The 26,934-nt window shown below is 51.5% G+C and overlaps 8 protein-coding genes across 8 annotated transcripts; 5 read left to right on the forward strand and 3 right to left on the reverse strand.

Annotated features, from left to right (window-relative positions):
* Positions 1-4,247: 4,247 nt before the first annotated feature.
* N7474_008315 (FAD binding domain-containing protein) lies at positions 4,248-6,269 on the reverse strand (the record flags this gene model as incomplete). Its single annotated transcript, XM_057199725.1, has 5 exons — positions 4,248-4,333; positions 4,401-4,517; positions 4,566-4,731; positions 4,799-5,695; positions 5,754-6,269. The coding sequence occupies 5 exons, from the start codon at positions 6,267-6,269 to the stop codon at positions 4,248-4,250; spliced, it is 1,782 nt and encodes a 593-aa protein (XP_057050426.1).
* A 1,550-nt stretch (positions 6,270-7,819) lies between these two features.
* On the forward strand, positions 7,820-9,407 carry N7474_008316 (putative salicylate hydroxylase; the record flags this gene model as incomplete). Its single annotated transcript, XM_057199726.1, has 6 exons — positions 7,820-7,930; positions 7,999-8,186; positions 8,253-8,419; positions 8,488-8,803; positions 8,854-8,935; positions 8,985-9,407. 6 exons carry the CDS (start codon positions 7,820-7,822, stop codon positions 9,405-9,407), a joined length of 1,287 nt encoding a protein of 428 aa, XP_057050427.1.
* Positions 9,408-9,672: 265 nt separating this feature from the next.
* N7474_008317 (uncharacterized protein) lies at positions 9,673-12,086 on the reverse strand (the record flags this gene model as incomplete). Its single annotated transcript, XM_057199727.1, has 9 exons — positions 9,673-10,061; positions 10,119-10,433; positions 10,495-10,700; positions 10,751-10,875; positions 10,925-11,025; positions 11,079-11,104; positions 11,152-11,241; positions 11,293-11,578; positions 11,639-12,086. The coding sequence occupies 9 exons, from the start codon at positions 12,084-12,086 to the stop codon at positions 9,673-9,675; spliced, it is 1,986 nt and encodes a 661-aa protein (XP_057050428.1).
* A 3,020-nt stretch (positions 12,087-15,106) lies between these two features.
* Positions 15,107-16,773, forward strand: N7474_008318 (EVE domain-containing protein; the record flags this gene model as incomplete). Its single annotated transcript, XM_057199728.1, has 5 exons — positions 15,107-15,214; positions 15,396-16,215; positions 16,276-16,293; positions 16,342-16,458; positions 16,511-16,773. 5 exons carry the CDS (start codon positions 15,107-15,109, stop codon positions 16,771-16,773), a joined length of 1,326 nt encoding a protein of 441 aa, XP_057050429.1.
* A 111-nt stretch (positions 16,774-16,884) lies between these two features.
* On the reverse strand, positions 16,885-17,571 carry N7474_008319 (N-terminal protein methyltransferase; the record flags this gene model as incomplete). The annotated part of the gene is made up of 1 exon (XM_057199729.1): positions 16,885-17,571. The coding sequence occupies one exon, from the start codon at positions 17,569-17,571 to the stop codon at positions 16,885-16,887; it is 687 nt and encodes a 228-aa protein (XP_057050430.1).
* Positions 17,572-17,830: 259 nt separating this feature from the next.
* N7474_008320 (aldehyde dehydrogenase family protein) lies at positions 17,831-19,539 on the forward strand (the record flags this gene model as incomplete). The annotated part of the gene is made up of 3 exons (XM_057199730.1): positions 17,831-18,045; positions 18,110-18,309; positions 18,359-19,539. The coding sequence occupies 3 exons, from the start codon at positions 17,831-17,833 to the stop codon at positions 19,537-19,539; spliced, it is 1,596 nt and encodes a 531-aa protein (XP_057050431.1).
* Positions 19,540-21,750: 2,211 nt separating this feature from the next.
* On the forward strand, positions 21,751-22,883 carry N7474_008321 (SMP-30/gluconolactonase/LRE family protein; the record flags this gene model as incomplete). Its single annotated transcript, XM_057199731.1, has 4 exons — positions 21,751-21,783; positions 21,853-22,013; positions 22,101-22,247; positions 22,295-22,883. 4 exons carry the CDS (start codon positions 21,751-21,753, stop codon positions 22,881-22,883), a joined length of 930 nt encoding a protein of 309 aa, XP_057050432.1.
* Positions 22,884-25,382: 2,499 nt separating this feature from the next.
* N7474_008322 (uncharacterized protein) lies at positions 25,383-26,846 on the forward strand (the record flags this gene model as incomplete). The annotated part of the gene is made up of 1 exon (XM_057199732.1): positions 25,383-26,846. One exon carries the CDS (start codon positions 25,383-25,385, stop codon positions 26,844-26,846), a length of 1,464 nt encoding a protein of 487 aa, XP_057050433.1.
* Positions 26,847-26,934: the final 88 nt, after the last annotated feature.

Below are 26,934 nucleotides of genomic sequence, written 5' to 3' on the forward strand. Positions count from 1 at the left end.
GAGGGTGATTCAGGGGCGGCAGGGATCAGAGCCCTCAATCTTTCAGCGGGTTGAGTGGCTAGGTCTCTTGAGAGATCACCTGACTCGATCATATGGGCCAGTTCTATTGCAATTCAACATTAGTTATTGACGATTACAGTGCTTGGAGCATTTGAAACATACCGGATAGGGTGGACCCCAGACCATAACAGCTGGCAAAATGAGAAAGGCCCAATTTTACCATTTCTCTCACTAAATGCGAGGATATGCAGTCATCGTCGCTCCCAGAGTGACTTATAAATACCCCCCTTGGCCCTAGGAGAGTACACGCTATGAAAGGATGGGCAAGGCTCATGAATTCCGGGGGCCAGAGTTTCATTATATGAAGGAGCTCTGAGACGTGGCGCTTAAAGCAGGCAGTGGAGAACTGCACAGAGCCGTTGCTTAGGTCCTGAAGTACTCGCGCTGAGAGAAGAACCAGATTTGTAGAGATAATCCAGTTGGATGCGGCGAAGTTCTCCGAGTTAAACAAGACAGGCTCTGACAAAACAGAAAATCGCGGAGGTAGGGCTAACCGGAAACAACTCAGGATGGCGTCCAAGACCATGTGGTTGTCTGGAGCGATCGTCCCATTCCGGACGCTGTCGTGGACCGCGGAGAGCAAATGAATGCAGACCAAAAACCACGCCCGTTCGTCCTGGTTACAACAGCCCTGGAGGGTTTGCCATGCCTTTACAGGGTCTGGATCTAACATTGCTGACGCCACAGGCTCCCCTCGAAACCAAGTATCATCTGATACAGGTAAGAACACTGCAATTGATCTGGCGTCGATCGCAAAGGGACGTTGGGAAACAATAGAGCCAAACCGATCCAACTCCCACACCAGCCACCAGACCCTTCTGCGTCCTTCCTTCCGAACGCAGTCATTCGGTATTATATCCGAACTGTGATCTTTGTCTATGACGTGTAAGTTGAAATCATATGCCATACGGACACATATGCCCGTCAGCATCCACCCCTGGTGGCTGAGGCCTGACGTGTAATAAGCAAATGCTAGAAGCAGCGACCCCTGAAGAAAGAGCAAGGAAGGGTTTGCAACATGGGCCCGCACTTGTTCATAGGAGAATTTAGCATTTTCTGTGAATTCAACTTCTTGATCACACACACTATCGCAAGGGAAGCTGCTTGAGTGGGAGTGTCGAACAGCAAGGGAGAATAGGCTCCAGATGATCAATCGTTCTTCCAGGGTCATGCTTTTCAGGCTTCGGAGGTGGCCTGTTTCAGGAGCGATGTAGGTGTTGTAGAAGGTTGGGCGATGGAAAAGTGGTAACCAGGGTTGGATCTTCTTGAAAAAGACTTCGATGAGTGCTGTTGAGAAGGAGGGAGGCAGGTCGTTTATATGTGAAGGAGTAGACTCGTCCGCAGGTTGGGGTATTCCGTTATTAACTGGTAAAGTATCTCTACCTGCGTCACGCATTGAGACTGGCTCAGGATAGGTTCTCGGACTCGGAGAAATCAGAAAATCCAAGAGCTGATTTGGACTCCCTCTGGAGGATACTGGGATTGCACTTTGGAGGAACTCGTGATCTGGTGATTGTGATCTCAGATCCCTGAGGATATTCTGCAGGATACCGTCGGGAACATCATTGGCCATTTGCAACCGAGCAGCGACTGTGTTGACCAGGTATGTTGCGCCGTTAGCTTTTAAGGAGAACAGGAAAACAGACCGTATACTGACCAACATATTTGGACCTGTTCGACAAAGTTGAACCCATTCTAGGTGTATTTCTTTTGTAGTTCCTCCGACGGGTGGGGAATTTGCAATAAAGGCCATTTCGCTCACAGAGGCCACATACAGGTCGTCGCATGTCACCTTTAGTAGTCAGCGTGTCTGGAGGCTAGCTAAGTCATGTTCTCAGGAGGTTGGGCGTCAACTAACATTTTGTTTTCTTCCTGCCGTCGGTGGTTCAGTGGAAAAGTTACCAGCTATAGTGGGCCATAGGGAAGGGGCTTACCGGTTACACTCTTCACATGCTCGTCTTGAAGGTGGAATGCTGTGTCGGCTGTTTTCCATTTCCCGTGAGATTTGTTAATTCAAAGGGTCAAAAGGATACACGTTATGAGGCGGTTGGAATGCCGGGCTGAACCAGCTGAGCGATAATCGAAGGGGAAAGTTAGTTGAGTGTTAGACCACAAGGGTAAAATGAAATAAGTAGCTTTGTGCTGCCTTCGGATAAAGGCGGCTCATCCATAATGTTGGTTATAAAGCACGTAAGCTCGGCATTTAAAATGCGGGGAAGACCCGCCTGGTTTAGTACCACATTTGTTTTAGGCTCGTGCTGCCTAGACCCCACCCCCCAAGTTTACCCGAACACCCCATAGGTTACTTGACCAGTACCCTAAGCTTTAAGCTCGGCAAAAAACTCCTCAATAAGGTTAATCCGGAGAGTAACTCGGCAGATACAATTGTCTGACTCCCGCGTCAGACCTCAATCGCTTCACTCGATCTGAACGATGGAGGGATGCGTCATCCATAATAAGCACGGATTTTGGCTCCGGCCACCTCCCACAGCGCTGGCGGAGTTGCTCAATAAACGATTCGAACAACATCGCATCGGTTGAATCTTTTAAAAACACCAGACAGAAGAATACCATCTTGAGTGTATGCTGGCAGTATCCAATAGCGCTGGCCCCGATGGAGTTTAGACGCTTGGACTGATGTCACGCCGAGTGGTGACCAACCAGTCCGCCTACATCCCGCTGGTGTATCACATCCAGATTCATCAACAAAGATAAGGTAGTGTAAACGAGACTCGGACAATTTGTGTTGGTAGAAATCACGTAGTTGAGGGCTTTGGTCTTTGGCTTCCTGCTGAGCTCTCTTTGTGGTCCGGCCAGCCCGAGAAAGAGCACCCTGAATACTGGATGACGACGGTAATATGTTGACCTCGTCCCATAGAAACTTAGCCATCTTTTCGATGTATCAGCTGGGTATTTCGGCGAGGTGGTCGCAAAGGACGTCCAGCATCACAGGAGTTATGCTTGGTGGCGGGCCGGGAGGGATTGTGAGAGAATTGGGACTGCCGAATAACCGCCTGTTCTTGCGTATTATGCAGGTTCATCTGCGGCTCTGCTTGGTTGACCGTGCTTTGCCTTCTGCTGGGTAGTGACTGGGGCCCTATAGGCCTCTGCCTGTTGATTCCGAAGCTTTTGGACCTCATTTTCTGGTTGCCTGATTCCAAATTGGTAGTTCTCCTCACAGATCTGCTGCTGCACGTTCCGGGAATTCAATTCTTCCACAAAACGCGTCCACAATACCTCCAGGTCCCGTTGACGCGTCAGTTGTTGATTGCGAGCCTGCTGCTCAAAGGCCTGTTCTACATTGCCTGCTAGGGCTTGGAATTGCCTGCTGATGTCGTTCAGGGGTGCCCGTGTAGTTCCTCTATAGCTGGAGGGTTTCTGGTTCGGTTTTTGGATCCGGGAGCTGCTTCGTAAGATCTCACTGCTCCAGTCTGGACACCTGCTTCGATCCCGAGTCCAGGTTCTGTCTGGGCTTCGCTTGTACCCTCTGCGGGCAGTTTCTGGTTTGTTGTCATTTATATGGGTCTCTAAAGGCCCCTGAGAGCTTCGTACTGCCGGTGTTGGTGTGTCTGGTGCTTCAAGAGGGTCAAATCCTGATTCCGACGCGTGCTCAGTCGCAGAATTCAACGCGTGAAAGAGGCCACCACCACGGGGTAATGGGGCCTCCATGGTGATTTCTAGGGGCTAAAAGCCCTTTAGAATCCGAAAATATAAAGTCAAAATTCGTGAGTGCTAATTTGGATGTTCCGACGTCTCTGGTTGTTCCTTTAGCGGAATCATCATAGGCTGATGGATGAGCAAGATCTGCATACATGCTTGAAATGCTTTTTTGGATGATGAGTTTCGTATGAATTAAATGCCTATCTAGTTATGTGGTGCGATCAATATATTGATTCCACGGCTGATTTGTTCATATCCCCACTAATGCCTATTTTATGAGAGCCATGAGATATAATACTAGTAGGATGTTGAATTGTAAATCAGTATCTATTGATTTATACTACCAACGTATTTCAGAGGATTTCCATAGCCTACTATTTGTAGTCTATCGAAGAGAGCTAATAAACCATGCTAGTTTTCCTTCCGAATGGTCCATCACGCAAGAAAAAAAATATATATAAAAAAATAGAGATAAAATAAAAAGTACTCTTCAGTCTTATAGTTCAAAATTGACATATAATATGGACCTAATTGTGGGCAACGGGGAGCATAAATCCCTCAAAAAACCGTGCAACTCCTGCCCAATCTTCCAGCGAACTCAGCCGTGCGATATCTATTCAAAGATACAGCGTTTAGTCACCGACATTTAGAATATATTACGAGAATTATCATATACTCACATTGGTCTGGACGAACAATTACCAAACAACCCCCGGTTCGACCAATGCCATAGGTTTCATACGCATGGCCATGGCCCGAGGTATAGCTCTCGTCATCGACGAACACCTTCTGTAGGCCTTTATGGGATTAGCCATACTTCTCTAATATGAAAAGAAACCTCTTACATTTCATTCTCCATTTCCCCGCGACAGGAGTAAATAATTCTGGGATTTTCTTCTGCTCGAGTTTGACCCGTGGTGTCGATACAACAAGCAAAGACTGGATCTTGCTATCGACGTCCTGGTCTTGTGGGGTAAACCGGCGGATGATATGATTAAGTTCCGTAGAGAGCTGTCCTTGAATTAGCTCCACGTCTGCAAAATTTCCGTTTCTTAGTATGAGAAAGAAGGATCTCCACCTTTTGCAGCCGCTCTGCAGCAGCCTGATCAGCAATATCTCCCGCGAACACGACCATATGCCATCTAGAATCCGCAGGGAGGGCCCGGACCAATTGCATTGCCTTAGCATCACAGAGCCGGACGACCTGGGCACTTGGGAAGCGCGTCCCCACCACCAAGTGAGTCGCCAGGTCCTGGGTGTCTGTATTCGGTGACACCAGCAAGGACCGCTCATACTTGGTTGCTAGACCAGCAGTATATCTACCTGACTTGACAAACTGCTCTTTGATATATTCCGGGGTGATGTTATTCTCCTGACAATACGTGGTCGAAAACAGTTTCGACCAGGACCGGTCAAAGTTGATCAGGTCGGATGCTGTTTTCTGACGCTCTGAGACATACGTCTCTAGTATTTCGGGAGGGCATTGGCCGCGAAGCACAGCAGCTAGCTTCCATCCAATATTGTAACCGTCTTGCAGACTCACATTCATACCCTGGCCGGCCTTGGGGGAATGTGTGTGACAAGCATCTCCTGTCAGGAACACGCGGTTGTCCTGGGTAAAATATTCGGCTAATCGTTGACCAATTGAGTATGCAGACCACCAGACCACCTCTGTGATTTCCAGTGAATACGGACGAAAGATGGCACGAGCCTTTTTCTCGAGAGTGGCTAGGGTGACGTCCTGAGCGGCCATTCCGTCGAGCTCAATATAGAAGCGTACCATTGAGTCACCCTCGCGGGGAATAATCCCCAGTTGCCCTGCGTCAGAATGCAGGATCACTTTCTTCCGGAGGTCCGGGAAGTCTGTCCGTGGGTACAAGTCAATAACTCCCCACAGGGTATTGGTGCTGTCGCCTAACATTTGGAAACCCAGGGATTTGCGGACTGCGCTGTGTGCTCCATCACACCCCTTCGACTGCGTGTCAGTCCCAAGGAAACATACAAAGAAGATCTGGACGCGATGGAGAACATACCAAGACATATTTTGACAGATACTTCCTCTCCTTTCCACTGCTTATGGCTGTTGTTTCGACGCAGAAAGCGTCGGGGTTTTTCGCTTCCTCGCTGTTGACATGCACACCTGTCACTTCAACCCCATACTCGCTCTCAATTCTACCCGCAGACCTCTGTATATCCCCCATCATCAGCTCGTTGACTCTCGCCTGATTCAGAATAACATGTGGCTGGTGACTCAGGCCGGGCTCGGTATCCGCTGAATACTGCGACCACTTGATGCCGCCCTCCCCGTCGGGCGACCAGACCGCAAGCTCAAGGATATGGTGCGCTTCTTTGAGGAGATCCTCAGAGATACCCAAACTCTCAAATATCTCGACTGTCCGGCATTGCACACCGTCCGCCTGGCCTTTGTCGAGTGGACCAGGCCGGCGCTCTAGGATTTTGTAGCTTACTCCGCAGCGGGCGAGCCAGACTGCAGCGCAGAGCCCGGCGGAGCCACTGCCGCAGATGAGTACGTCGACTTGTTCAGTCATGTCGAGTCCGATGAATAATAGCTAATGGATCATCTGATAATGGTAGTCCTTGGTCCGCTTTCATTCACATTTTATGGGGTTTCTAATAATTATCTGCATGGATTTGACAGTATTAAGTTCAAATCTGCACGATCGGCATTATTAGGGTTCAATGACGGCCACCGATATTGACCGTTAATCTAGTCCCTCCAGCATGAAATAGCATAATGAAGAGCTAGTCAGCAACCATAATGTTCATCATAATGGGGGGAATGAGTCCCTGAAAAGACTGTCACTTGAAAATTAACCCGAGAGAAGTGGGGACGGTGATCCACGGCCCTTCACGGCTGAACCATTATTACCCAGTGTTTACATGGAATTTTAGGCGAGTGCTATTTGTCCCGTACGACTAGTCCCCATACAGCCTAGCGTAGCAAAAAGCGAGACGCGCAGTGAAGGGAAAGATAAAAGAGTTATGGACTAAACAGTGGAAACAGGTGCGAAGGACGAAACCAACAGCAAGACCGACACGAGCTTTAATGGACGAACCGCATAGCAAGACTCTCCGGGTGGATAAAGGCCTCCCAAAGGCCCTATCGTCGGGGTACTTATCCAGATGCGGACGGAACGGATCGGTCTCAATCACTTTCTGCATAAATCGGCGTGCGTGAGAGCGCTAGGTGTGAGTGTGAGCGAGGACAGCAAAAGGGTCAGGGATCCTCAGTGGCAGGCTGAGGGTAAGCTTCTTGATGAGGCTTTTCAAAGGCGAGGGGGCAAAAGGGGGGGTTCAGGGCCTGGAACCACCATTCTTGTCATTCATGTACGAGTATCTAATTACTATGCCGAACGGCTGGTGCTGAACGCGACACTGCATAGCAGCCATGTAGATAGGCAAGCTAGATCAGATTAAGAATTCATCCTCATCCTCCTCATCATCATCATTGTATGTTTTGTAGTTCATTCATCAGCACGGTTGTGACGGGCTACCTTGATATTGTCTATCTAAAGGTGCGCGTATGTACAAGGAGGATTCGATGAAGAAAGAAGAGAAGGGTTCAAGGGGTTTTGCTGAGCTCTTATAGCTTCCTATTCGTCGTATGAGGGGGATCCAGGAAGCTTCGCTAAGGTTCTATACTTGATGTGTGGTAGCCGATAGGAATACTCGAGGGCTAAAGCCCGAGAACTTCTAAAGCCCGAGAACCTTGGAATACTCGAGACCAAAGCCCGTGAACCTCGGAATAATCGAGGGCCAAAGCGCGAGAACTTCTAAGGGTTCAACCCTTCACAACGGTGAACCCGGGGAATGCATGACGGCTTTTCACGGTGACCCTCGAGATCCGGTAGTGATGAAATAAAATAAAATCAAATAAACTAAAGTAAATATACTAAAATAAAAACGAGATCAGATCGAATCAAATCAAATACAGCCTATCACCCCGCCTCATTACTGTCCGACCTTTACAGTTACACAGCGCATCACCGTCCATTTCTCACCTTTCTTTATTATCTTTATAAATAAGCAACACCACAGACCAAACAGTCACCTCTTCTACATCTACATTCAATTCAGAATGCAAATCCTCATCGTCGGAGCCGGCCTAGGCGGTCTCTCATGCGCCATATCCTGTCGCAAAGCCGGTCTTGACGCTACTGTTCTGGAACAAAGCCCTGAGATTTCAGAGGTACCTCCCTCCATTACCATACCATCAACGTCCCTAATTATTGCAGTGACTAATAAATGGAATGAAAGATTGGCGCAGGAATCCAAGTCCCCCCTAATGCCTTCCGCGTCATGCGTCATCTGGGTCTACTGCCCCAGGTCAAAGCTAAAGGAACCCGGGTTGAATGGCAGGATATCCTCAGTTATCGCGATGGGGGGTTGATTATTCAAAGGCTGCTTGGGGATGATACTGTGGAGGAGTTGGGAGGGCAGTGGTTGTATGTGTCTATCTTTAATTTTGTTTTTATTTATTCTTGTGTTATTTTGGATGCTAACTAGTGCAGGGTCATCCACCGAGCAGATTACCATGCGATTCTCCTCGAGGAAGCAAAACGGCTCGGGGTGAATATTCTACTCTCTGCCAAAGTAACAGAGCTGGATGTCGAGAATACCAAAGTCCACCTCGAAGATGGACGGGAATTCTCCGCTGATGTGATTGTTGGTGCTGACGGTAAGCATACAATAACCCATACAATTATCGAAATATATCTAATTATGTGTGTTTATATTGATAATCAGGCCTTTGGTCCCAAACCCGCACCACAATCCTCGACAAACCCTCTCCTCCCTACGAAACAGGCGACCTTGCATACCGCGCCACATTCCCCCGCGAATCCCTCCTGGCGCTCAACGAACCCCGTATCAACGAACTCGTCAACGGAAACGGGGTAACTCTCTGGGCCGGCCCAGGAGGCCATAGTGTCTTCTATCCAGTTAAAAACGGCACGGTGTTTAATCTTGTGCTGTTGCGGCCGGACAATATGCCTGCGGGGACGAGGACTGCACAGGGAGATATTGGGGAGATGCGGGCGACTTTTGAGAAATGGGATCCTGTGTATGACTACATCCATCTATATACGAGGATGTAGATGCTGATGGTTATAGGCTGACGAAGATTATCTCCTGCATTCCAACCGTATTGAAGTGGAAACTGCTGCATCATGAGGAATTAGAGTCGTGGACTAAGGTACGTACACCGCATTATCATTCTATTTGGCTATATACTCATGAAAAAGAATAATATAACCATCCTCGGAGACGCCTGCCACCCCACCCTCCCTTACCAAGCTCAAGGTGCCGCCATGGCCGTCGAAGACGGCGCCCTTCTCGGCGTCCTCCTGGGCGAGTTCAACAAACGCGCCGACAACACCGACAAAACCATAAATGGGGTGTTGAAGCTGTATGAGTCGATGCGCAAGCCCCGCACCACGCTGAACGTCAAGGGTGCGCTGAATAATCGCGACTTCTATCATATGGTGGATGGGCCGGAGCAGGAGGAGAGAGATGCATCCTTTAAGGGATATGATTGGAGTATTGGGGAGAGTAAGTTTGCGTGGGCGAATGTAAAATACCAGAAGGATTTATTGCGGTATGATGTTTTGGCGGATGGGAGGGAGAGGTTTGCTGCGTGGATTGGGGAGGCTGAGTCGAGATTATAATTATTATTCAAGTACGGTGTGTAGGGGTGTTGTGTAGTTTAGTGTTGAGATATTATTAAATTTGTTCAGCGTCGTCAGCTTCATCCAAGATAGGAAGACCGGAAAAAGAGGAGTTTTGTTTTAACGAGCTTAATATAATAAATATATATTAAGCTCATAGAAACCAATCATTTATCACTACCTGAGCATATGATCCTCATGGATTAAAGGACAGAGGAAAAAGCATGAAAACAAATGCCATATATTGTCTAGTCTAAATTCAAACTTAAATTCTAGCTCTGACATGTCTCAACTTCTCATACTGTTCAAACTCCTTCAACACCTCCGGATTCGCCACGGCCGCAGACGGTACCACCTTCTTCCCACACACCACATCCCTCACCAACTTCTCGATCTTCTTCCCGTTAGTCGTATACGGCAGATCCGACACCTGGATTATATGGCTGGGCACATGGCGCGGACTGAGACCAACCCTGATAGCTTTGGCGATTGCATCACGCAGCTCCGCACTCAGCTTACCCTTATGCAGCACGACAAACAGCAATACCTGCTCATCCTGGGTATCTGGCAGACGCTGCCCAACCGCAATGGACTCTTGTATCTCAGGGAACCGCTCAACAACGGTGTAGATTTCGGCAGATCCGAACCGGACACCTGAACATCATCAACGTTAGCACTAATCTTATCTCACATATGGAAAGGTAAACTAACCCCCCGGGTTCAAAACCCCATCACTCCGTCCCAATACTTCATACCCACCCGTGGCCGGGTTCTTGCGAATATAATCCCCATGGCACCAGACACCCGGGAACTGATCGAAATACGACTTCCGGTAAGTCTCATTGCCGTTCGCGCCCCAGAAGGTCAGGGGCATGGAGAAGAAGGGCCGCGTGACGACAAGTTCGCCATCCGCGCCGGTGTTCTCGACATTGGTTCCTGTCTCATCCCAGACTTCGACTTTGATGCCCAATGGAGCGCCGGCGATTTCGCCTGCGTAGATTGTCGAGAGGGGGGAGGGCATAACCACTTTTTATGAGATTTTTCTTAGTAGATGCTAGTTACCTACTGGGTCATGGGTTTAACTTACATCCACCAACAAGATCTGTACCCCCCGATCCACTAAAGAGCGCAATTCTGGAAGGGAAGGTTTGATAAAACCATCCTGCCAGTTCGGAGGACAGGTTGGACCCGGTAGCATTGACACTCTTGAGGGAGTCCAGGGGGAAGGATACTGAGATGCCAGAGGCTTTGAGGGTGGCGAGGAATTTGGGGCTGGTGCCCCAGTTGGTAACTCTATCGATTGTTAATATCAATTAGAACAGTGGTAGGTGGCTGATACCGACTTTTCTCGTTCCACGAGAGCCAGTTGAGACGAAGGCGTGGGATGCAGCGGACTGCCATCGTAAAGCACAATGCGGGTCCCGCAGGCCAGCGCGGAGACCAGGTGATTCCACATCATCCAACCGGTCTATGTTGTCAGAATAAATATTAATAGGCTGGTTAGGGACTGTACTGACAGTAGTGAATTGATAAAAGACCGAGTCGGATGATATGTCATTCTGCAGCATGTGTTCTTTCTTGTGTTGCAGGAGGACTCGGCCGGCAGCGTGGCATATACCTAAAAATACAATATTAGACGCATATCATACAGTAACAGGAGGATAGACTCACATTTTGGAGGACCAGTAGTTCCAGATCTTGCAAAGTTAGACGCAATCCTTCTTCCGTATACAGAGAGACTTACGAATACAAAACATAAAGCGGATGATCGAATGGAAGCTGCTCGTATCGAAGCTCTGGCCGTGCCCGAGGGAGGATGTCTTTAACAGAAACTCTATATGAAAGATCAGTTTAGAACTAACACAGATTGGAAATGCGCACATACACATTTGAGCCCTTGAACAACTGTCCCCGAACAACAACACTCTTCTGCAACTCAGGCACTTGCTCTTGCAGCGTACGATGGACTTTGGCCATCTTTTCTGAGAAGTCATAGCTTTTCCCGCCATAGACCCCCTCCGTCACACAGATGAAGACCTTGGGACGCAATTGGCGATATCTCTCAACAATGCCATCCATGCCCATATCCGGTGCCGTGGAGGAGAAGATCGCCCCAATAGCCGCGCAGGCGAGGAGAATCACCAACGTATCAACGGAGTTGGGCAGAACGACTGTAAGAATATCAGTTTAACACCCCTTATAAAGAATAAAAAAGCATGGAATGAACACACCACCAACTCGATCTCCCACTCCCACACCCAGATTCCTCAGCGCATGCGCCCACCTCGCAACCCCATCCTCCAACTCGCGAAAGGTCAATTGTCTAGTCTGCGCATCAATCTCACTATACGCGGTGACTGCAATCGCGTCTGGTTTAGACGACAGCCCAAGATCCAGAAGATTCTCAGTGTAGTTGAGCTTAGCCTTTGGGAACCAGGCTGGTGGGGGCCACATCTTGTCGAGCCCGGTCCCCTGGGTCTCTGGGGGGACGCTGCATTTGATGCCGCAGAAGTCCCAGATTGCTTGGGCGAAGGATGGGATATCGGTGGTGGACCATTGGTGGAGGTCAGTGTAGGTGGAGAGATTGAGGTTGTAAGATTTGTTGACGAAGGTGAGGAAGGCGAATACTTGGGTGGAGGAGGGATCGGGGTGAGACCAGAGAGGAGTATTTGGGGGCATTTTGTATACTATTACAATATAGGAACGCTAAACGGGTGAAGAATGAATGAAAAGTTAAAGTCACAAATATTAAGTAAATAAATCTACATATATAATTGTTTATTTCAGCTATACTCTAATCTTGATAATCCCGGTGTAAGCAAAGACTTTCGGAGCGAGGTAAAGTCTAATGCCGGTTTAATGCCGTTGTTGGCCGTGGAAGACCGCGACAAATACAATAATACTGACAAGTTGGAGAACTACTCCGTAAATCGATTTGATTACTCCGCACTTAGTCAGGGATTGGACATGATTTGATGATCGTGACAAGTTCGCTTAATGCACTTCCCAATTGTCATCACATGATTTTATTAACTGCCCACACTAGGGACGGGAAATGAAATTTCAAATTTCGAAATTTCGGCCGGATTTGAAAAATTCCATTCTCCGATAAAACGTTCCATTTCGACCAATTTGGCCAATAAATCGCCAAATAACTGACATGAAGCTATTCGCATGTATCGGTTAGAGACAGGTATAGCGACTGTAGTATATTGCCCATAATGTCATATATTTAACGAAGGATTGTTCCGATACGAAAGGATCCTAGAACACCGTAAATTCAAGTTCAACAACTGGAAAGTATACATACCCGGTACCGGTCACCGTGTTTAGACCGTGCTACTCGAAAACGCGGCGTCCTGCCCTAAACTCTAATGGGATTACCCCGTGGGGAAGACATGATTGGTACGATTATGCTCCGATCAGAATGCCTTGATTAGATCAAGGGGTTGGGCAGTTAGTATATAACTTAGGGAAGGCACAGAGCACACCTCAACAGTCATTGTGTTGTTCCCTCGCAGTCAAAGTTGATCAATTTATCATGAGTCCCCCAAGTGAACATCGATCTGACTCGGAGTCTGGCAGCAAGCCAGAGCATCAAGGAGACTATATTGAGGAAGCCAAGTTGGAAGGCGGAGTCGCATCTCCAGTCCAGAAGGTCAACAGTAGAGGCATCGTTTTGATTCCGCAGCCGTCCGATGACCCCAAGGATCCACTGGTATATCACTGCTTGTATACACACATATACGATTGATGTTCTAACATAGGTCGCTAGAATTGGTCCCGTGCAAAGAAGATCACCGGTCTTGTCCTAGTGAGTTTGGCTGCATTCGCAGGCAACATTCAAGCCCTCGCAAATGCCTCAGGGTTTTATACTCAAGCAGCACTCTATGGTAAAACGGCTGTGCAGATGTCTTATAGTGTAAGTTGTCAACCAATTATTTATCTCCAACCCCTTAGCTGACACTTGTTAATAAAATAGATCTCGGCAGCTCAAGCTGGACTCGCCGTTGGACCCTTTCTCTGGATCCCAATTGCAGACAAATGCGGGAAATGTGCCTGTATATTTTGGTCTTTGATCTTCTCGCTGGCCATGAATATCTGGTCTGCGTGCATGACGGGATCAAATCAGTACAACGCCTTTGTTGTGTCTAGACTTTTCGCTGCTATTGGTGGTTCAGCTCCTACTATTCGTACGGCTCTGCACTCTTTTCCTGTCTGATCTATCTGCAACGGAAAGTGAAATTAACTGAACAACAGTTGGCGGGACTATAATCACTGAAACATTCTTCCTCCATGACCGTGGGAAATGTTTCGCCATCTACTCCAGCGCCATTCTGCTCGGCATCACCGCCGCAGGGACCTTCTCCGGCTTCATCGTTCAAACAGCATCCTGGACGATACAATTCTGGTATAACGTGGCGTTTGAAGGAGTGCTGGCGACCCTCTATCTAGTATTTATAGATGATACACGCTGGGCGCGGTCCCCAGAGGATGAACCCGTGCCAGTGATAGACGGCTTTGTGCAGCGAAAAATAGCCACCTATTTCCTCACATCCCGATTCATTCCAAAGGGTCAAAAGGGACAGTTTGTGCAGAGTATTGCACGGCCAATCCGCCTCATGCTATCACCAGTGACGGTGTGTATTGGGGGGGCTGTTATGATCTACTTTGCGTGGGTCGTTTCCGTCACGACTTTCATAACCGTATATCTGCAGGAGCCGGTGGAGGAGGGGGGATACGGGTTCTCGCCTCTGAGAAATGCAGCTTGTAACTCTACATGTCATCTCTTCCCAGTGAAAAATAACTAACCAGGACAGTCACATTTACCCAGTGGGTCGGCGTCTTCGTCGCCCAACTGTACGGCCACTACCTCAACGACCGCCTCCCACTCATCATCTGCGCCCGAAACAACGGTAAATGGAAACCGGAATACCGGCTACACAGCCTCTGGGTTCCTATATTGGTCACCATGCCACTGGGACTGGGCCTCTTCGGCGCCTGTCTGTACTACCACTGGCACTACATGGTGCTTGCCTTGGCCACGTTCATCATCGCTTTCAGCGGAGTAGCGGGAATACCGCCAACGATGAATTATCTGGTTGAAGCGTTCTCCCCGCGTCTGGGGAATGATGTGATGGCGGCGATGACCTTCTATCGACTTGTTTTTGCGCTGACCATCAATTTTTTCCTGTTTCCATGGGCAGACAAGGTCGGGGTGCAGTGGGTGTATGGGATGATGGCATTTTTGACGCTGTTTGCATTGATTTTGGTGGTTGTGGTGATGCGGTGGGGGAAGAAGTTGAGGAGGATGAATTTGGCTGGGAGGGGAGTTGGGGAGGAGGTGACTGTGTTGAGGGAGGTGGACAAGAACTAGAGAATCTCTTCTATTCCAACAACGGCGCTTGTAGATAGGCAGATATATATTCATCTATTCAATTGACACTAACCGCATCGACATGTTTCATGCGACCATTTGATATGGACTATTCCAGACTGTATAGTTGATGTCCCCACGTGACCGCAGTGGATCCACATCCAAGCTCGGTCCCCCAGACAAACTAATGTTGTTGTTGCTCCAGGGCCAGTGTCAGCGCATTCTCTGGGAACCCCATCCAGAGCTACACTCGGATACACCGATATCCGGCCACCCTCCAATCCAACCAATTGCCCACTCCCATCCCCCGATATCAATCAGCATGCCCCCGAAACGGAAATCCGAAGGCCCAGCACCCAGCGACACCGACGCGCCCACACCCGCCAAGCGCGCGCGGGACGCCGAGGCGGGAGAAGGGACCTCAGCGCAGGTGAGTACCTATATAAGCACCTTCTTTCTCATCGGGTGATGCCGTGGGTCAAGGGTCATGGATCATCAACCGCGACGATCGTCGCGATCTCTTGTTGCACCGGGGTCTGATCTCGTCGATCTCCACCTACTCGTGCCGGCCCACAGCAACCAAGTAACTAATATCTACCCCAATGCCACAGACACCGCAGACCGGCGAGAAACGCAAACGTGGCCGACCACGCAAATACCCCGAAGGCTCAACGCCCAAGAAAGACTACGATGGACCCAAGCGTGGTCGTGGGCGACCGCGTAAGGTCGTTGCAGAGACAACGCATACAGGGACCACGCCGTCGCCGGGACCGAAGAGGGGGCGTGGACGGCCACGAAAGAGCCTCCCGGCGGAGGCGACCAGTGGCGTTTCTGATGCTACGTCTGTGACTACGACACCAAAGAGGGGACGTGGGCGGCCACGAAAGAGTCTCCCGGCCGAGGCGGGCAGTGTCGCAGCTCATGTTGCGCCTTTGACTCCGACACCGACGAAAGGGCCTGGGAGACCGCGCACAAGTCTTTCGGCTAAGGTGGACAGTGCCGCAGCTGATGTTGCGCCTATGACTACAACACCTAAGAAAGTTGAGCGGCCTCGCAAGAGTCTCCCGGCTGAGGCAGAGAGTGGCGCTGCTGATGCTCCTCCTGTGACTACGACGCCAAAGAGGGGACGCGGACGGCCACGAAAGAGTCTGCCGGCTGATGTGGGCACTGTTGCTGCAGGCACTACGCCTATGACTACGACGCCTAAGAAAGTTGGGCGTCCCCGCAAGAGTCTCCCGGCTGAGATGGGCAGTGTCGCTGCTGATGTGAAAGCCAAGACGGAGCAACCAGTGGCCAGCACCGCCCCCAGAGTGACAGGTCGTTCCTACTGGTTGATGAAGGCGGAGCCCGAGTCGCGGTTTGAAAAGGGTGTTGATGTGAAGTTCTCCATTGATGACTTGGCGGATGCAAAGGAACCGGAGCCGTGGGATGGTATGTCTGATGAGCTCTTGCACAAGCGTCCAAAATCCAATTGCTAACGATCTAAAATAGGAGTCCGGAACCCCGTTGGTACGAGATATTTCCATATCCCTTTTAATAGTATCTGACCACCAGCAGCGCGGAATCTCATGCGCGAGATGAAAAAAGGGGACTATGCGTTCTTCTACCACTCCAATTGCAAAGTGCCCGGAGTCGTAGGCATGATGGAGGTTGTCCGAGAGCATTCCGTCGACGGTTCGATCTCTCCCTATCGTTGGCATCAGAGCCAGTACTGACATGACCCCAGAATCTGCATTCGATCCGAAACACCCATACCACGACCCCAAGGCCAAGCGGGACACTCCCAAGTGGGTAGTCGTGCACGTCGAGTTTCGCCGCAAGTTCAAGAAGCAGGTCACATTGACTGACCTGAAATTGCACGGTCAGCCGGGAAAGCCGCTGGAGAATCTCCAGACGCTCAAGCAATCGCGACTCAGTGTTTCGTCCGTCACGCCCGCGCAATGGAGGTACATCCTCAAGCTGGCAGGCGAGAACTTGGAAGGCCAGTAAATGCAGAGCGAGTTCTTTCTAGTAAACAGTTTTATAGTCACATGGCGTCGTTGGATCGTGATGACGGGGGTATCTGTAATGAGAACAAAACACAAACAGTGAATCCATCAATCAAGTGGCCGGCCGCAGCGCGTAGAATCGAACGGGGAAGAGCTTCAAACTGGGCGGGAAGCCAGCCTGCTCTTCGGACTTGATCAAGTTCAGCCCGGCCTCCTTGAACAGCATCCGAAACTTGTCGTCCGTGCGAGTGACGCTGCTATCCAGCTCATCGTACACATCCTGTCCATGGGAAGCAGTCGACATATTCTCCTTGACAACAATCACCCCGCCATCCGACAGTGCCTCCCGACACCGGACAAGATACGCCACGAGCTGAGCATCCGTCAAATGGCCCAGACACCACTGATTCCAGACCAGATCATACTGTTTTCGAGGAACCCAGCTCTCCAACCCAACGACAAAAATTTCGCCCACCTTCCCAGCTTTCTTCAATGGTCCCTCGCGCACAACCCGCGAAAAGTTCTCCACGGGCTCAACCACATCAACCACCTCACACACGTTGCTCAGAAACCCCTCCGTAACGCGCCCGATGCCCGCGCCGCAATCGACGCCGAGCGGAAGCGCGCCCGTGGAAGGAATCGCGGGAACGAGGCGCCGGACCTTGGCGAGGAAGCTGGCGGATCCGCGAAGGTCGATACGCGAGATCTGGGGGAACCCGCCGAGCATCCCGTTCACGTCCGGGGCGACAGAATTCCAGTATTCGAGGGAGGTGGCATGGTTGATGTTGGAGTCGGCCATTCGGAAGGGTTAGGTAATTGCGTAGTCGAGTCGAGAGTATGTAGATCGTCGATAGAGTTAGTGAGCGAGTCGGTGATGCAGAAGAGTGGCAGTTCAGAGCCGAGGCCGGATGTGTGGGCCAAACAAAAGCGCCGCTCATCTTTTCTCCCCAAAGAGTAGGTCTATGCGACGGGTTCGGCTCGTCCGACAACCAGCTCTGGCGGGGACTATTATTACATATCAACGTCGCTATATCTTCACTCCCCGCTTCTGTCCTTCCATGTTCCTCCGCTCTGCCTTTACCTTCCCAAGGCCACTACGTTGCTGTCTATACCTCACTCCCCGACGCTTCCACTCCTCCTCCATCATGTCCGACGTCTCCGTTCAATTGACTGCCCCGAATGGGCGCAGCTACACCCAGCCCATCGGCTTGTTCATCAACAACGAATTCGTCAAGTCCCGGTCCGGCGAGAAGTTCGCCTCCATCAACCCCTCGTACGTTTAGCCAATTCGCCCATGTCGTCATACATACCCGTACCCCGCTAACGCTGATCACCAGAAACGAGACCGAGATCACCTCGGTCTATGCCGCCGGTGCTGAGGATGTCGATGTTGCTGTTGCTGCTGCGCGCAAGGCGCTCCGCGACCCTTCCTGGAAGTTGCTGCCCGCGACGGATCGCGGTGCGTTGATGATGAAGCTGGCGGACCTGATCGATCAACACAAGGAGACGCTGGCTACCATCGAGACCTGGGATAACGGTATGGATTGCCACACATCGAACGGCGGGACAAACTGACAGTCGTCTAGGCAAGCCATACTCCGTCGCCCTGAACGATGACCTGGGTGAGGTCAGCGGCACCCTCCGGTACTACGCCGGCTGGGCCGACAAGGTGATGGGCCAGACCATCGGCACCACGCCCGCCAAGTTCGCTTATACCCTGCGCCAGCCGATTGGTGTCGTGGGCCAGATTATCCCCTGGAACTTCCCACTGGCCATGGCTGCGTGGAAGCTGGGTCCGGCGCTGGCGTGCGGAAACACCATTGTCCTGAAGCCGGCCGAGCAGACCCCACTGAGCATTCTGTACCTGGCGAACCTGATCAAGGAGGCCGGCTTCCCTCCCGGTGTGATCAACATCCTCAACGGCCACGGCCGCGTGGCGGGCTCCGCGCTGGTCACCCACCCGGGCGTCGACAAGGTTGCCTTCACAGGCTCGACTCTCACGGGCAAGGAGATCATGAAGATGGCCGCTGGAACCATGAAGAACGTCACCCTCGAGACTGGCGGCAAGTCGCCGCTGCTAGTCTTCCAGGACGCGGACCTCGAGCAGGCCGCCAAGTGGGCCCACATCGGTATCATGTACAACCAGGGCCAGGTGTGCACGGCGACATCGCGCATCCTTGTCCACGACTCCGTGTATGACAAGTTCGTCAACATCTTCAAGGAGGTCGTCGCCAGCACCAGCAAGGTCGGCGACCCCTTCGCCGACGACACCTTCCAGGGTCCCCAGGTGACCAAGGCGCAGTACGACCGCGTGCTGTCGTACATCGAGAGCGGCAAGTCCGAGGGCGCGAAGCTGGTCTCCGGCGGCGAGCCGTACAAGAACGTCGGCGACGGGCGCGGCTTCTTCATTGCGCCGACCATCTTTACCAACGTCAAGGACAATATGCGCATCTACCGCGAGGAGGTGTTTGGTCCCTTCGTCGCGATCGCTAGCTTCACTACCGAGGACGAGGCCGTCACCCGCGCCAACGATACCACGTACGGTCTGGGCGCTGCTGTCTTCACCCGTGACATTGAGCGCGCTCACCGCGTCGCTTCGGAGATCGAGGCCGGTATGGTCTGGATCAATAGCAGCAACGATAGTGACTTCCGTGTGCCCTTCGGTGGTGTCAAGCAGAGCGGTATTGGTCGTGAGCTTGGCGAGGCTGGTCTGGATGCTTACTCTCAGATTAAGGCTGTTCACGTTAACATGGGCACTAAGCTGTAAATGTTGTTTTGATATAGCAAGTTTGATATTAATGATGATGAATTTTGAACTTTTTCTTGACTTACACGGTATATGTCCATCGCCACTATGCTCTTCAAAATCGTCTTCATCTTCAGTGAAATTCTCCTTTCACTCCGTTCAAACATCCCCACAAGCTCCACACAATTTTGGAGGAGCTGTGTATCCGGGTGATGGTGGACACAATGAAGATATTTGTTAAGTAATTCTCGCGGCGGGGTTGATTAAGGACGAGAGAACGTCTGCAGGAATAAGCTGATGAAAAAGGCCAGATCAAAGAGATTACTAGTGATTGATCTAGAGTGAGAAGTACATAGTGTTGTGATATTAGATAGCGCCACGTATATTGGCTCGCCTCTTGCTGATTACTTTTCGGGATCGAGATGATATATTATTTGACTACAGGACGAAGTATCTCAGTATGTATATTGTAATTCCCTATTAAGTTCTTCAACAAGAATCGAATGGGATGTTGCAATGCATATACATGCCTGCCAGCAGTTCCTAGGAGTTTACTGTCAACCCTAATTCTTTCGCCTCCATGGCCAGATGGGCCATGGCTTATTCAATTTGCTTCCAAAGCTGCTGGTTGGATAGATTTTGTGCATCGAATGCATCTTTCCTTCTGGTAAAGTTTGAGACTCGGAAAGTTCTCCAGAAATAGGACACTAGTGCTGGCTGCCCAAATACGCCTATTAATTTCCACGTCAGCGTTTTCCTGTATGATGAACAATAATGGAGGGCACTGGAGGCTTGACGGCTGTCTCTTGCGCTTTTGGGTTGGGGCATTGCAAATACGCCATATCACGTCAAATATAGCACAGAGCAGAGGTTCGAGAATAGTGACGGTTCAACTTCAGCGGACAGACGTATTTTCATACTGTCTAGGGTATCGCCGTTTTGAACTTGGGCGGCGTTTGCGGCGGTAGCTCATGGTATGTGACTGGTTCATACACACTCCAGGATGGTACAGGTAGAACAGGCGTCTTAGACGGCGACTGCCAGTGTAGAAAGATGGAAAGGCCACTCACAATCTTGCCATTTTTGCCGCCTCCCCGAGTTACTGCGTATATCTACACCAGATTTATTAGCTCGAAGAGGAATGGCATGGCACCGCTCCTCTGCTAAAGGAGAAAAGGGTCGAAAAACCGGGGCGAGGATCCTCGCTTGCGTAGATCCCATGAGGGGGATCCCAATCCACTTAGTGCATAGCCATTCTGTGGCTGTTAAGAAGCATTATTAACTTGGATGCAGTTTCAAAGAAAGTAAATAAGAACCAGAGTATCAGCAACAATTGATGCCCAACCGTCTCACGTCCACACCACGTCAGACAGTGAGCATGACTGAGAGGGGGGCCGCTGCTGCGGCATGCATGCATGCATGTCTACCCTATCACTTTTGAGTTTCCAAGAGAAAAATACGTGCAGCATGGGGTGGGTGCCTTAGCTAGACGCTAGGAGGGTAGCTACTCCTCCGGAATCTCTCGTAGTGGACCAGCCTCACTTTGACCATCACATGAGGCTAGGTATGCAGGCACAGCACGCCGTGACTCGGGGGCGATTTTTTCATGCATGCAGCGCTAGCCAGTCATGTGAAATACATAGTTAATCTGACAAGGTTATTGTTTCTCCGAGGTTAGCGGTGAGAACGGATACTCTAGGAGGAGTAGTTTACTAGTTCAGTTAGTTGACGGACGTAAATTATCCATGAATCTGTCAGGTGAGATTTTGAATTTTTGTCTGCAAAGGCTTCAATAGTGTTGCTTTTGCTTTTAATTATTTAATTTTTCTTTTCAGCCGTGGTAGTTAGTGAACTAAGTCGTTCAGGGGAGAGTTCACATAGTGACTCTCCCCTGACTCTCCCCTGACTGATTAGTTCAAGGTGAAATGGAATGTGGGGATCGGGTCCTTGGCACACCATCTTTCACTTGACACTCGACCACTCTGTTGTGCGCTTTCTCTTACCGGACTGCCGGACTGCCCCAAACCACCGACTAGACTTATTATTTTGATCGTCCACTTTTGACTTTTGGGCATCGAGAGGTCGCTGTCTCACTCTCTAACCAAGGCCCGTCTCACCTACCTAGCCGAGGCAGCCTGTTTTTGACACACAGCTCCTCAGGGGATCACACCAACGGGTACTCCGCTCTCCGCCCAAAATAGCGGTGTCCCACTCTGCTGGCTGATCGGCATCATGTCTAGCATTCAGCGGTGGACAGTCAATGAGGTATGTGATAGCTGGTGTCCAGCTTCAAAAGGCAAAAAAAGGAATAATGTCATGACAATCATCGTCTAGCCCTACCTCGACATAGCGGGCACCTTACTCGAAGGCCCCTATCACGACGTGGCTAACAATGAATTCCGCTTCGTCGACGTCTGGGAGCACAAACTCTATCGGCTCGATCTGGCGCGGGGCCCTGAATCCCTGAGGGCCATTGACACGCCTACCTCAGTCGGGTGCGTTGCCTCGTTATTTTTGTTTTGTTTTTTTTCTGCCGTGTCTTGCACTGCAGGCTGACTGACTTGTTTCCTGCTGATTTGTAGGGTGACTGCCAATATCGCCGACGTGGGCGAGGATCAGCTGGTCGTAGGGGCCAAGTATGGATTCGCTCGGCTGAACCGCACCACTGGGTCGCTCTCCTATATTCGCGAGGTCTGGGACGAGCAGGATGGGCCGGGGAAAGCTGAGAGGTGAGCATTTAATTAAAAGTTAGCTATCTTCTACTAACTATAGTTAGAATGCGCTTCAACGACGGCGCCGTCGACAGCCACGGCCGGTTCTGGGCGGGGGCAATGAACGACCCCAAAGTCCAAACCCCAGGCCCAGAAGGCGTGCTGTTCAGACTGGATCCGGACCTCAGCGTGCATCGCATGCTGGCCCCGGTGACGATCCCCAACGGGATCGGCTGGAATGCGCAGGATGACACCATGTACCTGACCGACTCGCCCACGGCCAAGATCTTCGCCTTTGATTTCGACGCCGCCACTGGCGCCATTTCCAATCGTCGCGTGCACTTCGATTTCGGGGAGCCCCTGGAGCCTGATGGGTTTGCTATCGACGTCGACGGCTGTATCTGGTCGGCTGTCTATGGTGGCGGCAAGGTGGTCCGTATCTCTCCGGCTGGGAAGGTGATTGGGGAAATCGCACTGCCGACGCGCAACATCACTTGTCCCGCCTTTGTGGGCACAGAGTTGTTCATCACCACGGCGAAGGATGATCGTGACGATGAGAAGTTCCCCCAGTCCATCCGGTACGGTGGGCGACTGTACCGAGTTGATGTGGGCGTCCGGGGGAAGCCCAAGAACGAGTTCCGACTCCAGGGCTGAGCTGCACATAGTGATGTGGATGAATCCACCTGTATCTTGACTGTATATCTACCATTTACCTCGTATACACTAAGATCTACGGCTTCTTTTATTATTGCGTTCGGGATCGGTCCCTATTCGCCCGTCCGACGACGTATATGTACACATATCCCGCGGCGCATCTGGTGGATGGGCGGGTGGGTCGACGATCACCAAACGGCCCATGTATGTACATTTGTTCCCGGTCACTCGGCATGGCCCAGCCCGCGAGGGACGGCACGATCCACTTATATACTTAGTCTGGTTGCAAAGGATTGGTCTCGTGGGTGAGGATTATGTACGTATGATGATGCACTGCCACCATCAGCGGCCGGCAGGACAATGCAGGCACGGAGATGGCGATGTATGGTGAGGGCAAAAGTGAGGCTGGGACGTGGTCTGTCTGGATGGATACATGCACCGGGAGAATATTTCCTAGCTTTTTTCTAATCGGAGTTCTAGGCCTTGCCCTGTCCTGGCGGGTGCAGCGGGTACTAAGGGGGCAAGGCAACACGAGAGTCAAGTAGATCGGTGCGGATGAGAGATAAAAAGAAAATAATAACTAAAGACTCAACACACGTGTCCCATGCGCCAGCTGCTTGGGCCTTTTCCTTCATGACACGCATAGGACAGGGGTTCCTCTCCTCCTCATCCTTCCCCTCTCTCTCCCGACGCAGCGGGAACGGCGGTTTGAGAGCGCAGCGCCACCGAAACTTATTGTCCTCCAGCCACTCACATCTGCTGGATCTATCAGACCGCAATTGTTTCCTCAGTGCATTCCCCTGATTCGCCCGTGTGCCAAAAGCACGTAGCCGCCTTTTTTGAGACATGCGTACATACTACTGACAGCTTCTCTGAAAACAAAACAACCCTTCGCGACCTATCGTATTTTACTAAACGCCCCTCCTACCTCATCAGGATCTGCCAGTGATCAACACCTCCTGTCATACGTACAGGAAGATATGTCCGTTAGAGCTGAGTTGCGAAGGATTCTAGCACCCACTTGGCGCCTCCTGGGAGTCCCAGCTTCCTCCGGGACTCCTTTCGCGGAAGCTGTCTGTCACTAGTGCTTGTTATAAGTAGGTGTCGGCAGTAGTCAGTCGGGACACGAGCAGCTTTACCATTGTGGGAGGACTTATAACCTATTATTCAGTTCATCTACACCGAGGTCCGCGAGAGTTTCTCCAACGACCGGCTTCAACGCCTCCCCCTCAACCCCTGACCGCGTGCAAAACCATAACCAATGCCCTCATCACCTCGCTGCCTTGATCGTCCAGTTCATTTGAGCTACTTAGGACTAAACCAAACTCTCGGAAATTGACAGGACCAGCTCCAGGGGGCTCGACTAGGCCCGAGGCAGTATGGATCAGTTCTATCTGGCGTCATTCTGTCGATTCCGGACTATGGAACCTTCCGGATAGCCCGTCGTAGGTTGAAAGTACTCGCCCCCAATTTCGAGCTTCCGTTGCGCTTGGTCTCCACTCCGTCCGTCCCTGTCCATGGCCACGGTGACGGAGCCGGCGCACTTGCAGCTCTGCCTGCCCGACTGATTCGTGCTTTGCCGGTCTGCGATTGCTGGTTGGCTCACTAACCCCCCTCCCTTTTGACCCCCCGGTAGTTCGCCTGCGCTGGCCCACTCCCCGGACCTGGTCCCCGTACTCCGTACATGGCCCCCGTCAGGTTGACACCAAGCCACGAGAGAGATAGAGGAGAGAACCCGAAAAAAAAAAAAAAAAAAACAATGCTGCTCCACTTACAACGACGAGGCTGGTCTAGGAGGACCCATAATATTATTGGTTCCCACCCCGGGAAAAGGCCAGACTAACTAGGGCCGACACGCTAATGGGGAGATCGTGCCCAACGCTTGCCCTCTTTCCAGTCTGTCGGAACGGCGACCAACTTGACTTTCTTTTTGGGTCTTAGCAGGCAAAGTGATGGATCATGGGTCCGTCTCCCTCGCTCTCACCGCTGAATCTCAACGGTTCTGACAAAGAATAATATTAATAAAATAAAATACAAACAAATTAGTCTTATTACTGCGTCCCCGGTCCTCTTCTTTCTCTTTCCTGTTCTTACTGCTAGTTGTTACATCTTTACACATACTCTTTCACCCACCCGGATTATTGTCATCAACGGGAGATTGTCACTCTCAACACCCATTAGCCGTCATTATTAATTCTAATTTACAAAAATCTTTTGAATCAACTACTTGGAGACCCAGAGGTGACTGCCGCAAATAGTGTTGTCAATTGCCGAGATCGCGAGCAATACGAGGACGCATCCTGTCGTCCATCATTCACCGTGGCGACTCTGGGCATCAGCGTGCTTCCCGCACCTCGTCCTGCACTGCATTCGCCAAAGCTGTCTTCGCCTCATTGCTATTCTCGCGACCGTCCTCCCTTTCAAGACCGTGACGTTGAGAGAGGGTGGGCCCGGTCATGCCCTGACCCGCGGATACTTGCCGACAATCTCCCGGATTCTATGTCGCAGAGACCTCTGCGCCCGGTCTCACGGTCCGAAGATGTGCCTCAGTCTGATGCTGAGCGTGCCGGGCCGGTAGGCAAGGCATCACGAAGGCCGCCTCTGCGCGCTCGTCCCCAGTCCTGGCATCCATATGGTCCTGTTGAACCGCCGCTGGAGTCTTCAAACCACCTGCGTCCTATTGGCGTCCATGCGATCTTGAATCATCCCGAGCAGGCCACCCCAGAGGAGGGTTCCGACGGCCGTCGGGGGTCCTTGGGATTGCCGGCACCGTCTTCTTCCTCTCCTCGTTCGCGTCAGGGCTCTTTACCCACAGCTCGACCGGTGCATCCTCTCGCCCAACAGCAGCAGCCATTGTCTCCCGGCATGCAGCCACATTACAGGTTGACTCCGGAGTCACCATCGGCTCGGTTTGTAGGCGGAGCCGCCAGAAACTCTGGTCCATCCAGCGTCGTTCAGTCACCGTTAATCTCGGTCTCTCAAGAACCTTCCAGGCAACTGGCCTCTACCTCACCATTACCCTTGGATTCCATGCTCAGACCCATCGCCACATTACCCCCAGTTTCCACTTCGCTGCACTCAACCCCGACCATGCACTCGCGGCGGACCAGCACCGGCCCAAGCCCGCTCACCACCCCAAACTCCCAGGAAACGAGTCCAACAACATCGCACTCCACGTCCGGGCCGTTCTCGCGCGCCTCTCCCGCGATTGCTCCCGTCCCCTTCCCTTCCAACGTAGCCGCCTATTCGGCTGCACCGCCGTATGGCCCAGCCGACCCCATGAACAGAACGGCTGGCCCACGAGCTGCCGATGAAGGAGGTGCGGGACTGGGGCTGACCGCACAGAGCACACAGTCCATGGGCGGCGGCGGAGTGTTGATTCCGTGCGTTTTGGATCTGAAGTCCGGGTCGTCCACCCAGGCCGAGAAGCGCAAGGCCAACAGCGACGCATCGAGGCGGTTTCGTACTCGCAAGCGAAACGAGATGCAGCTTGAACTGCGTATCACCGCGCAGGAGGAAGAGATCCAGAAGAGTGGTGCGATCATACGCCGCCAAACGGAGGAGATTCGTGCCCTGATGCGGCAGCGAGACCATTATCGGTCTGAGCGAGACTTCTTTCGTGACCATCTCGGCCTTTCGGGTTCCTTGAGCCAACTGTCCGCCCGGCCGGCCTCCCCCCCTCCGCCCACACCTGCTCCTGCTGCTGTTGCCGTCGCACCAATGGAAGGAGGAACGACACCGGGAGGAGACATCTCACGACCTGCATCCACTTCGCAGCCTAGCTCTGCTGGACCGGTTCCATCAGCGCATCTGCCCGATCCCGCCCGTCCCCCGGCCAGCTGGGTGGGCAGTCCGGCGCCATACTCGCCTGCACCACCGACACACCGGGGTATTGCGCCCGCTGGACCGCCTCCCGTGACTGGAGGGACTCTGCCTCCACTGAAGGGGGCGTGGCGACAATAACCGTTATTTTCTATTTTGTGTTATTCTTTTTAATTCCCCACTGCTGCTCAGAGCAACACAGTCACCGGCCTGGCTGCGGCAAAGGGTG

Source organism: Penicillium riverlandense, assembly GCF_028828495.1.
Source record: "Penicillium riverlandense strain IBT 135883 chromosome Unknown utg000007l_segment0_segment0, whole genome shotgun sequence".
In the NCBI taxonomy this organism is placed as follows: domain Eukaryota; kingdom Fungi; phylum Ascomycota; class Eurotiomycetes; order Eurotiales; family Aspergillaceae; genus Penicillium; species Penicillium riverlandense.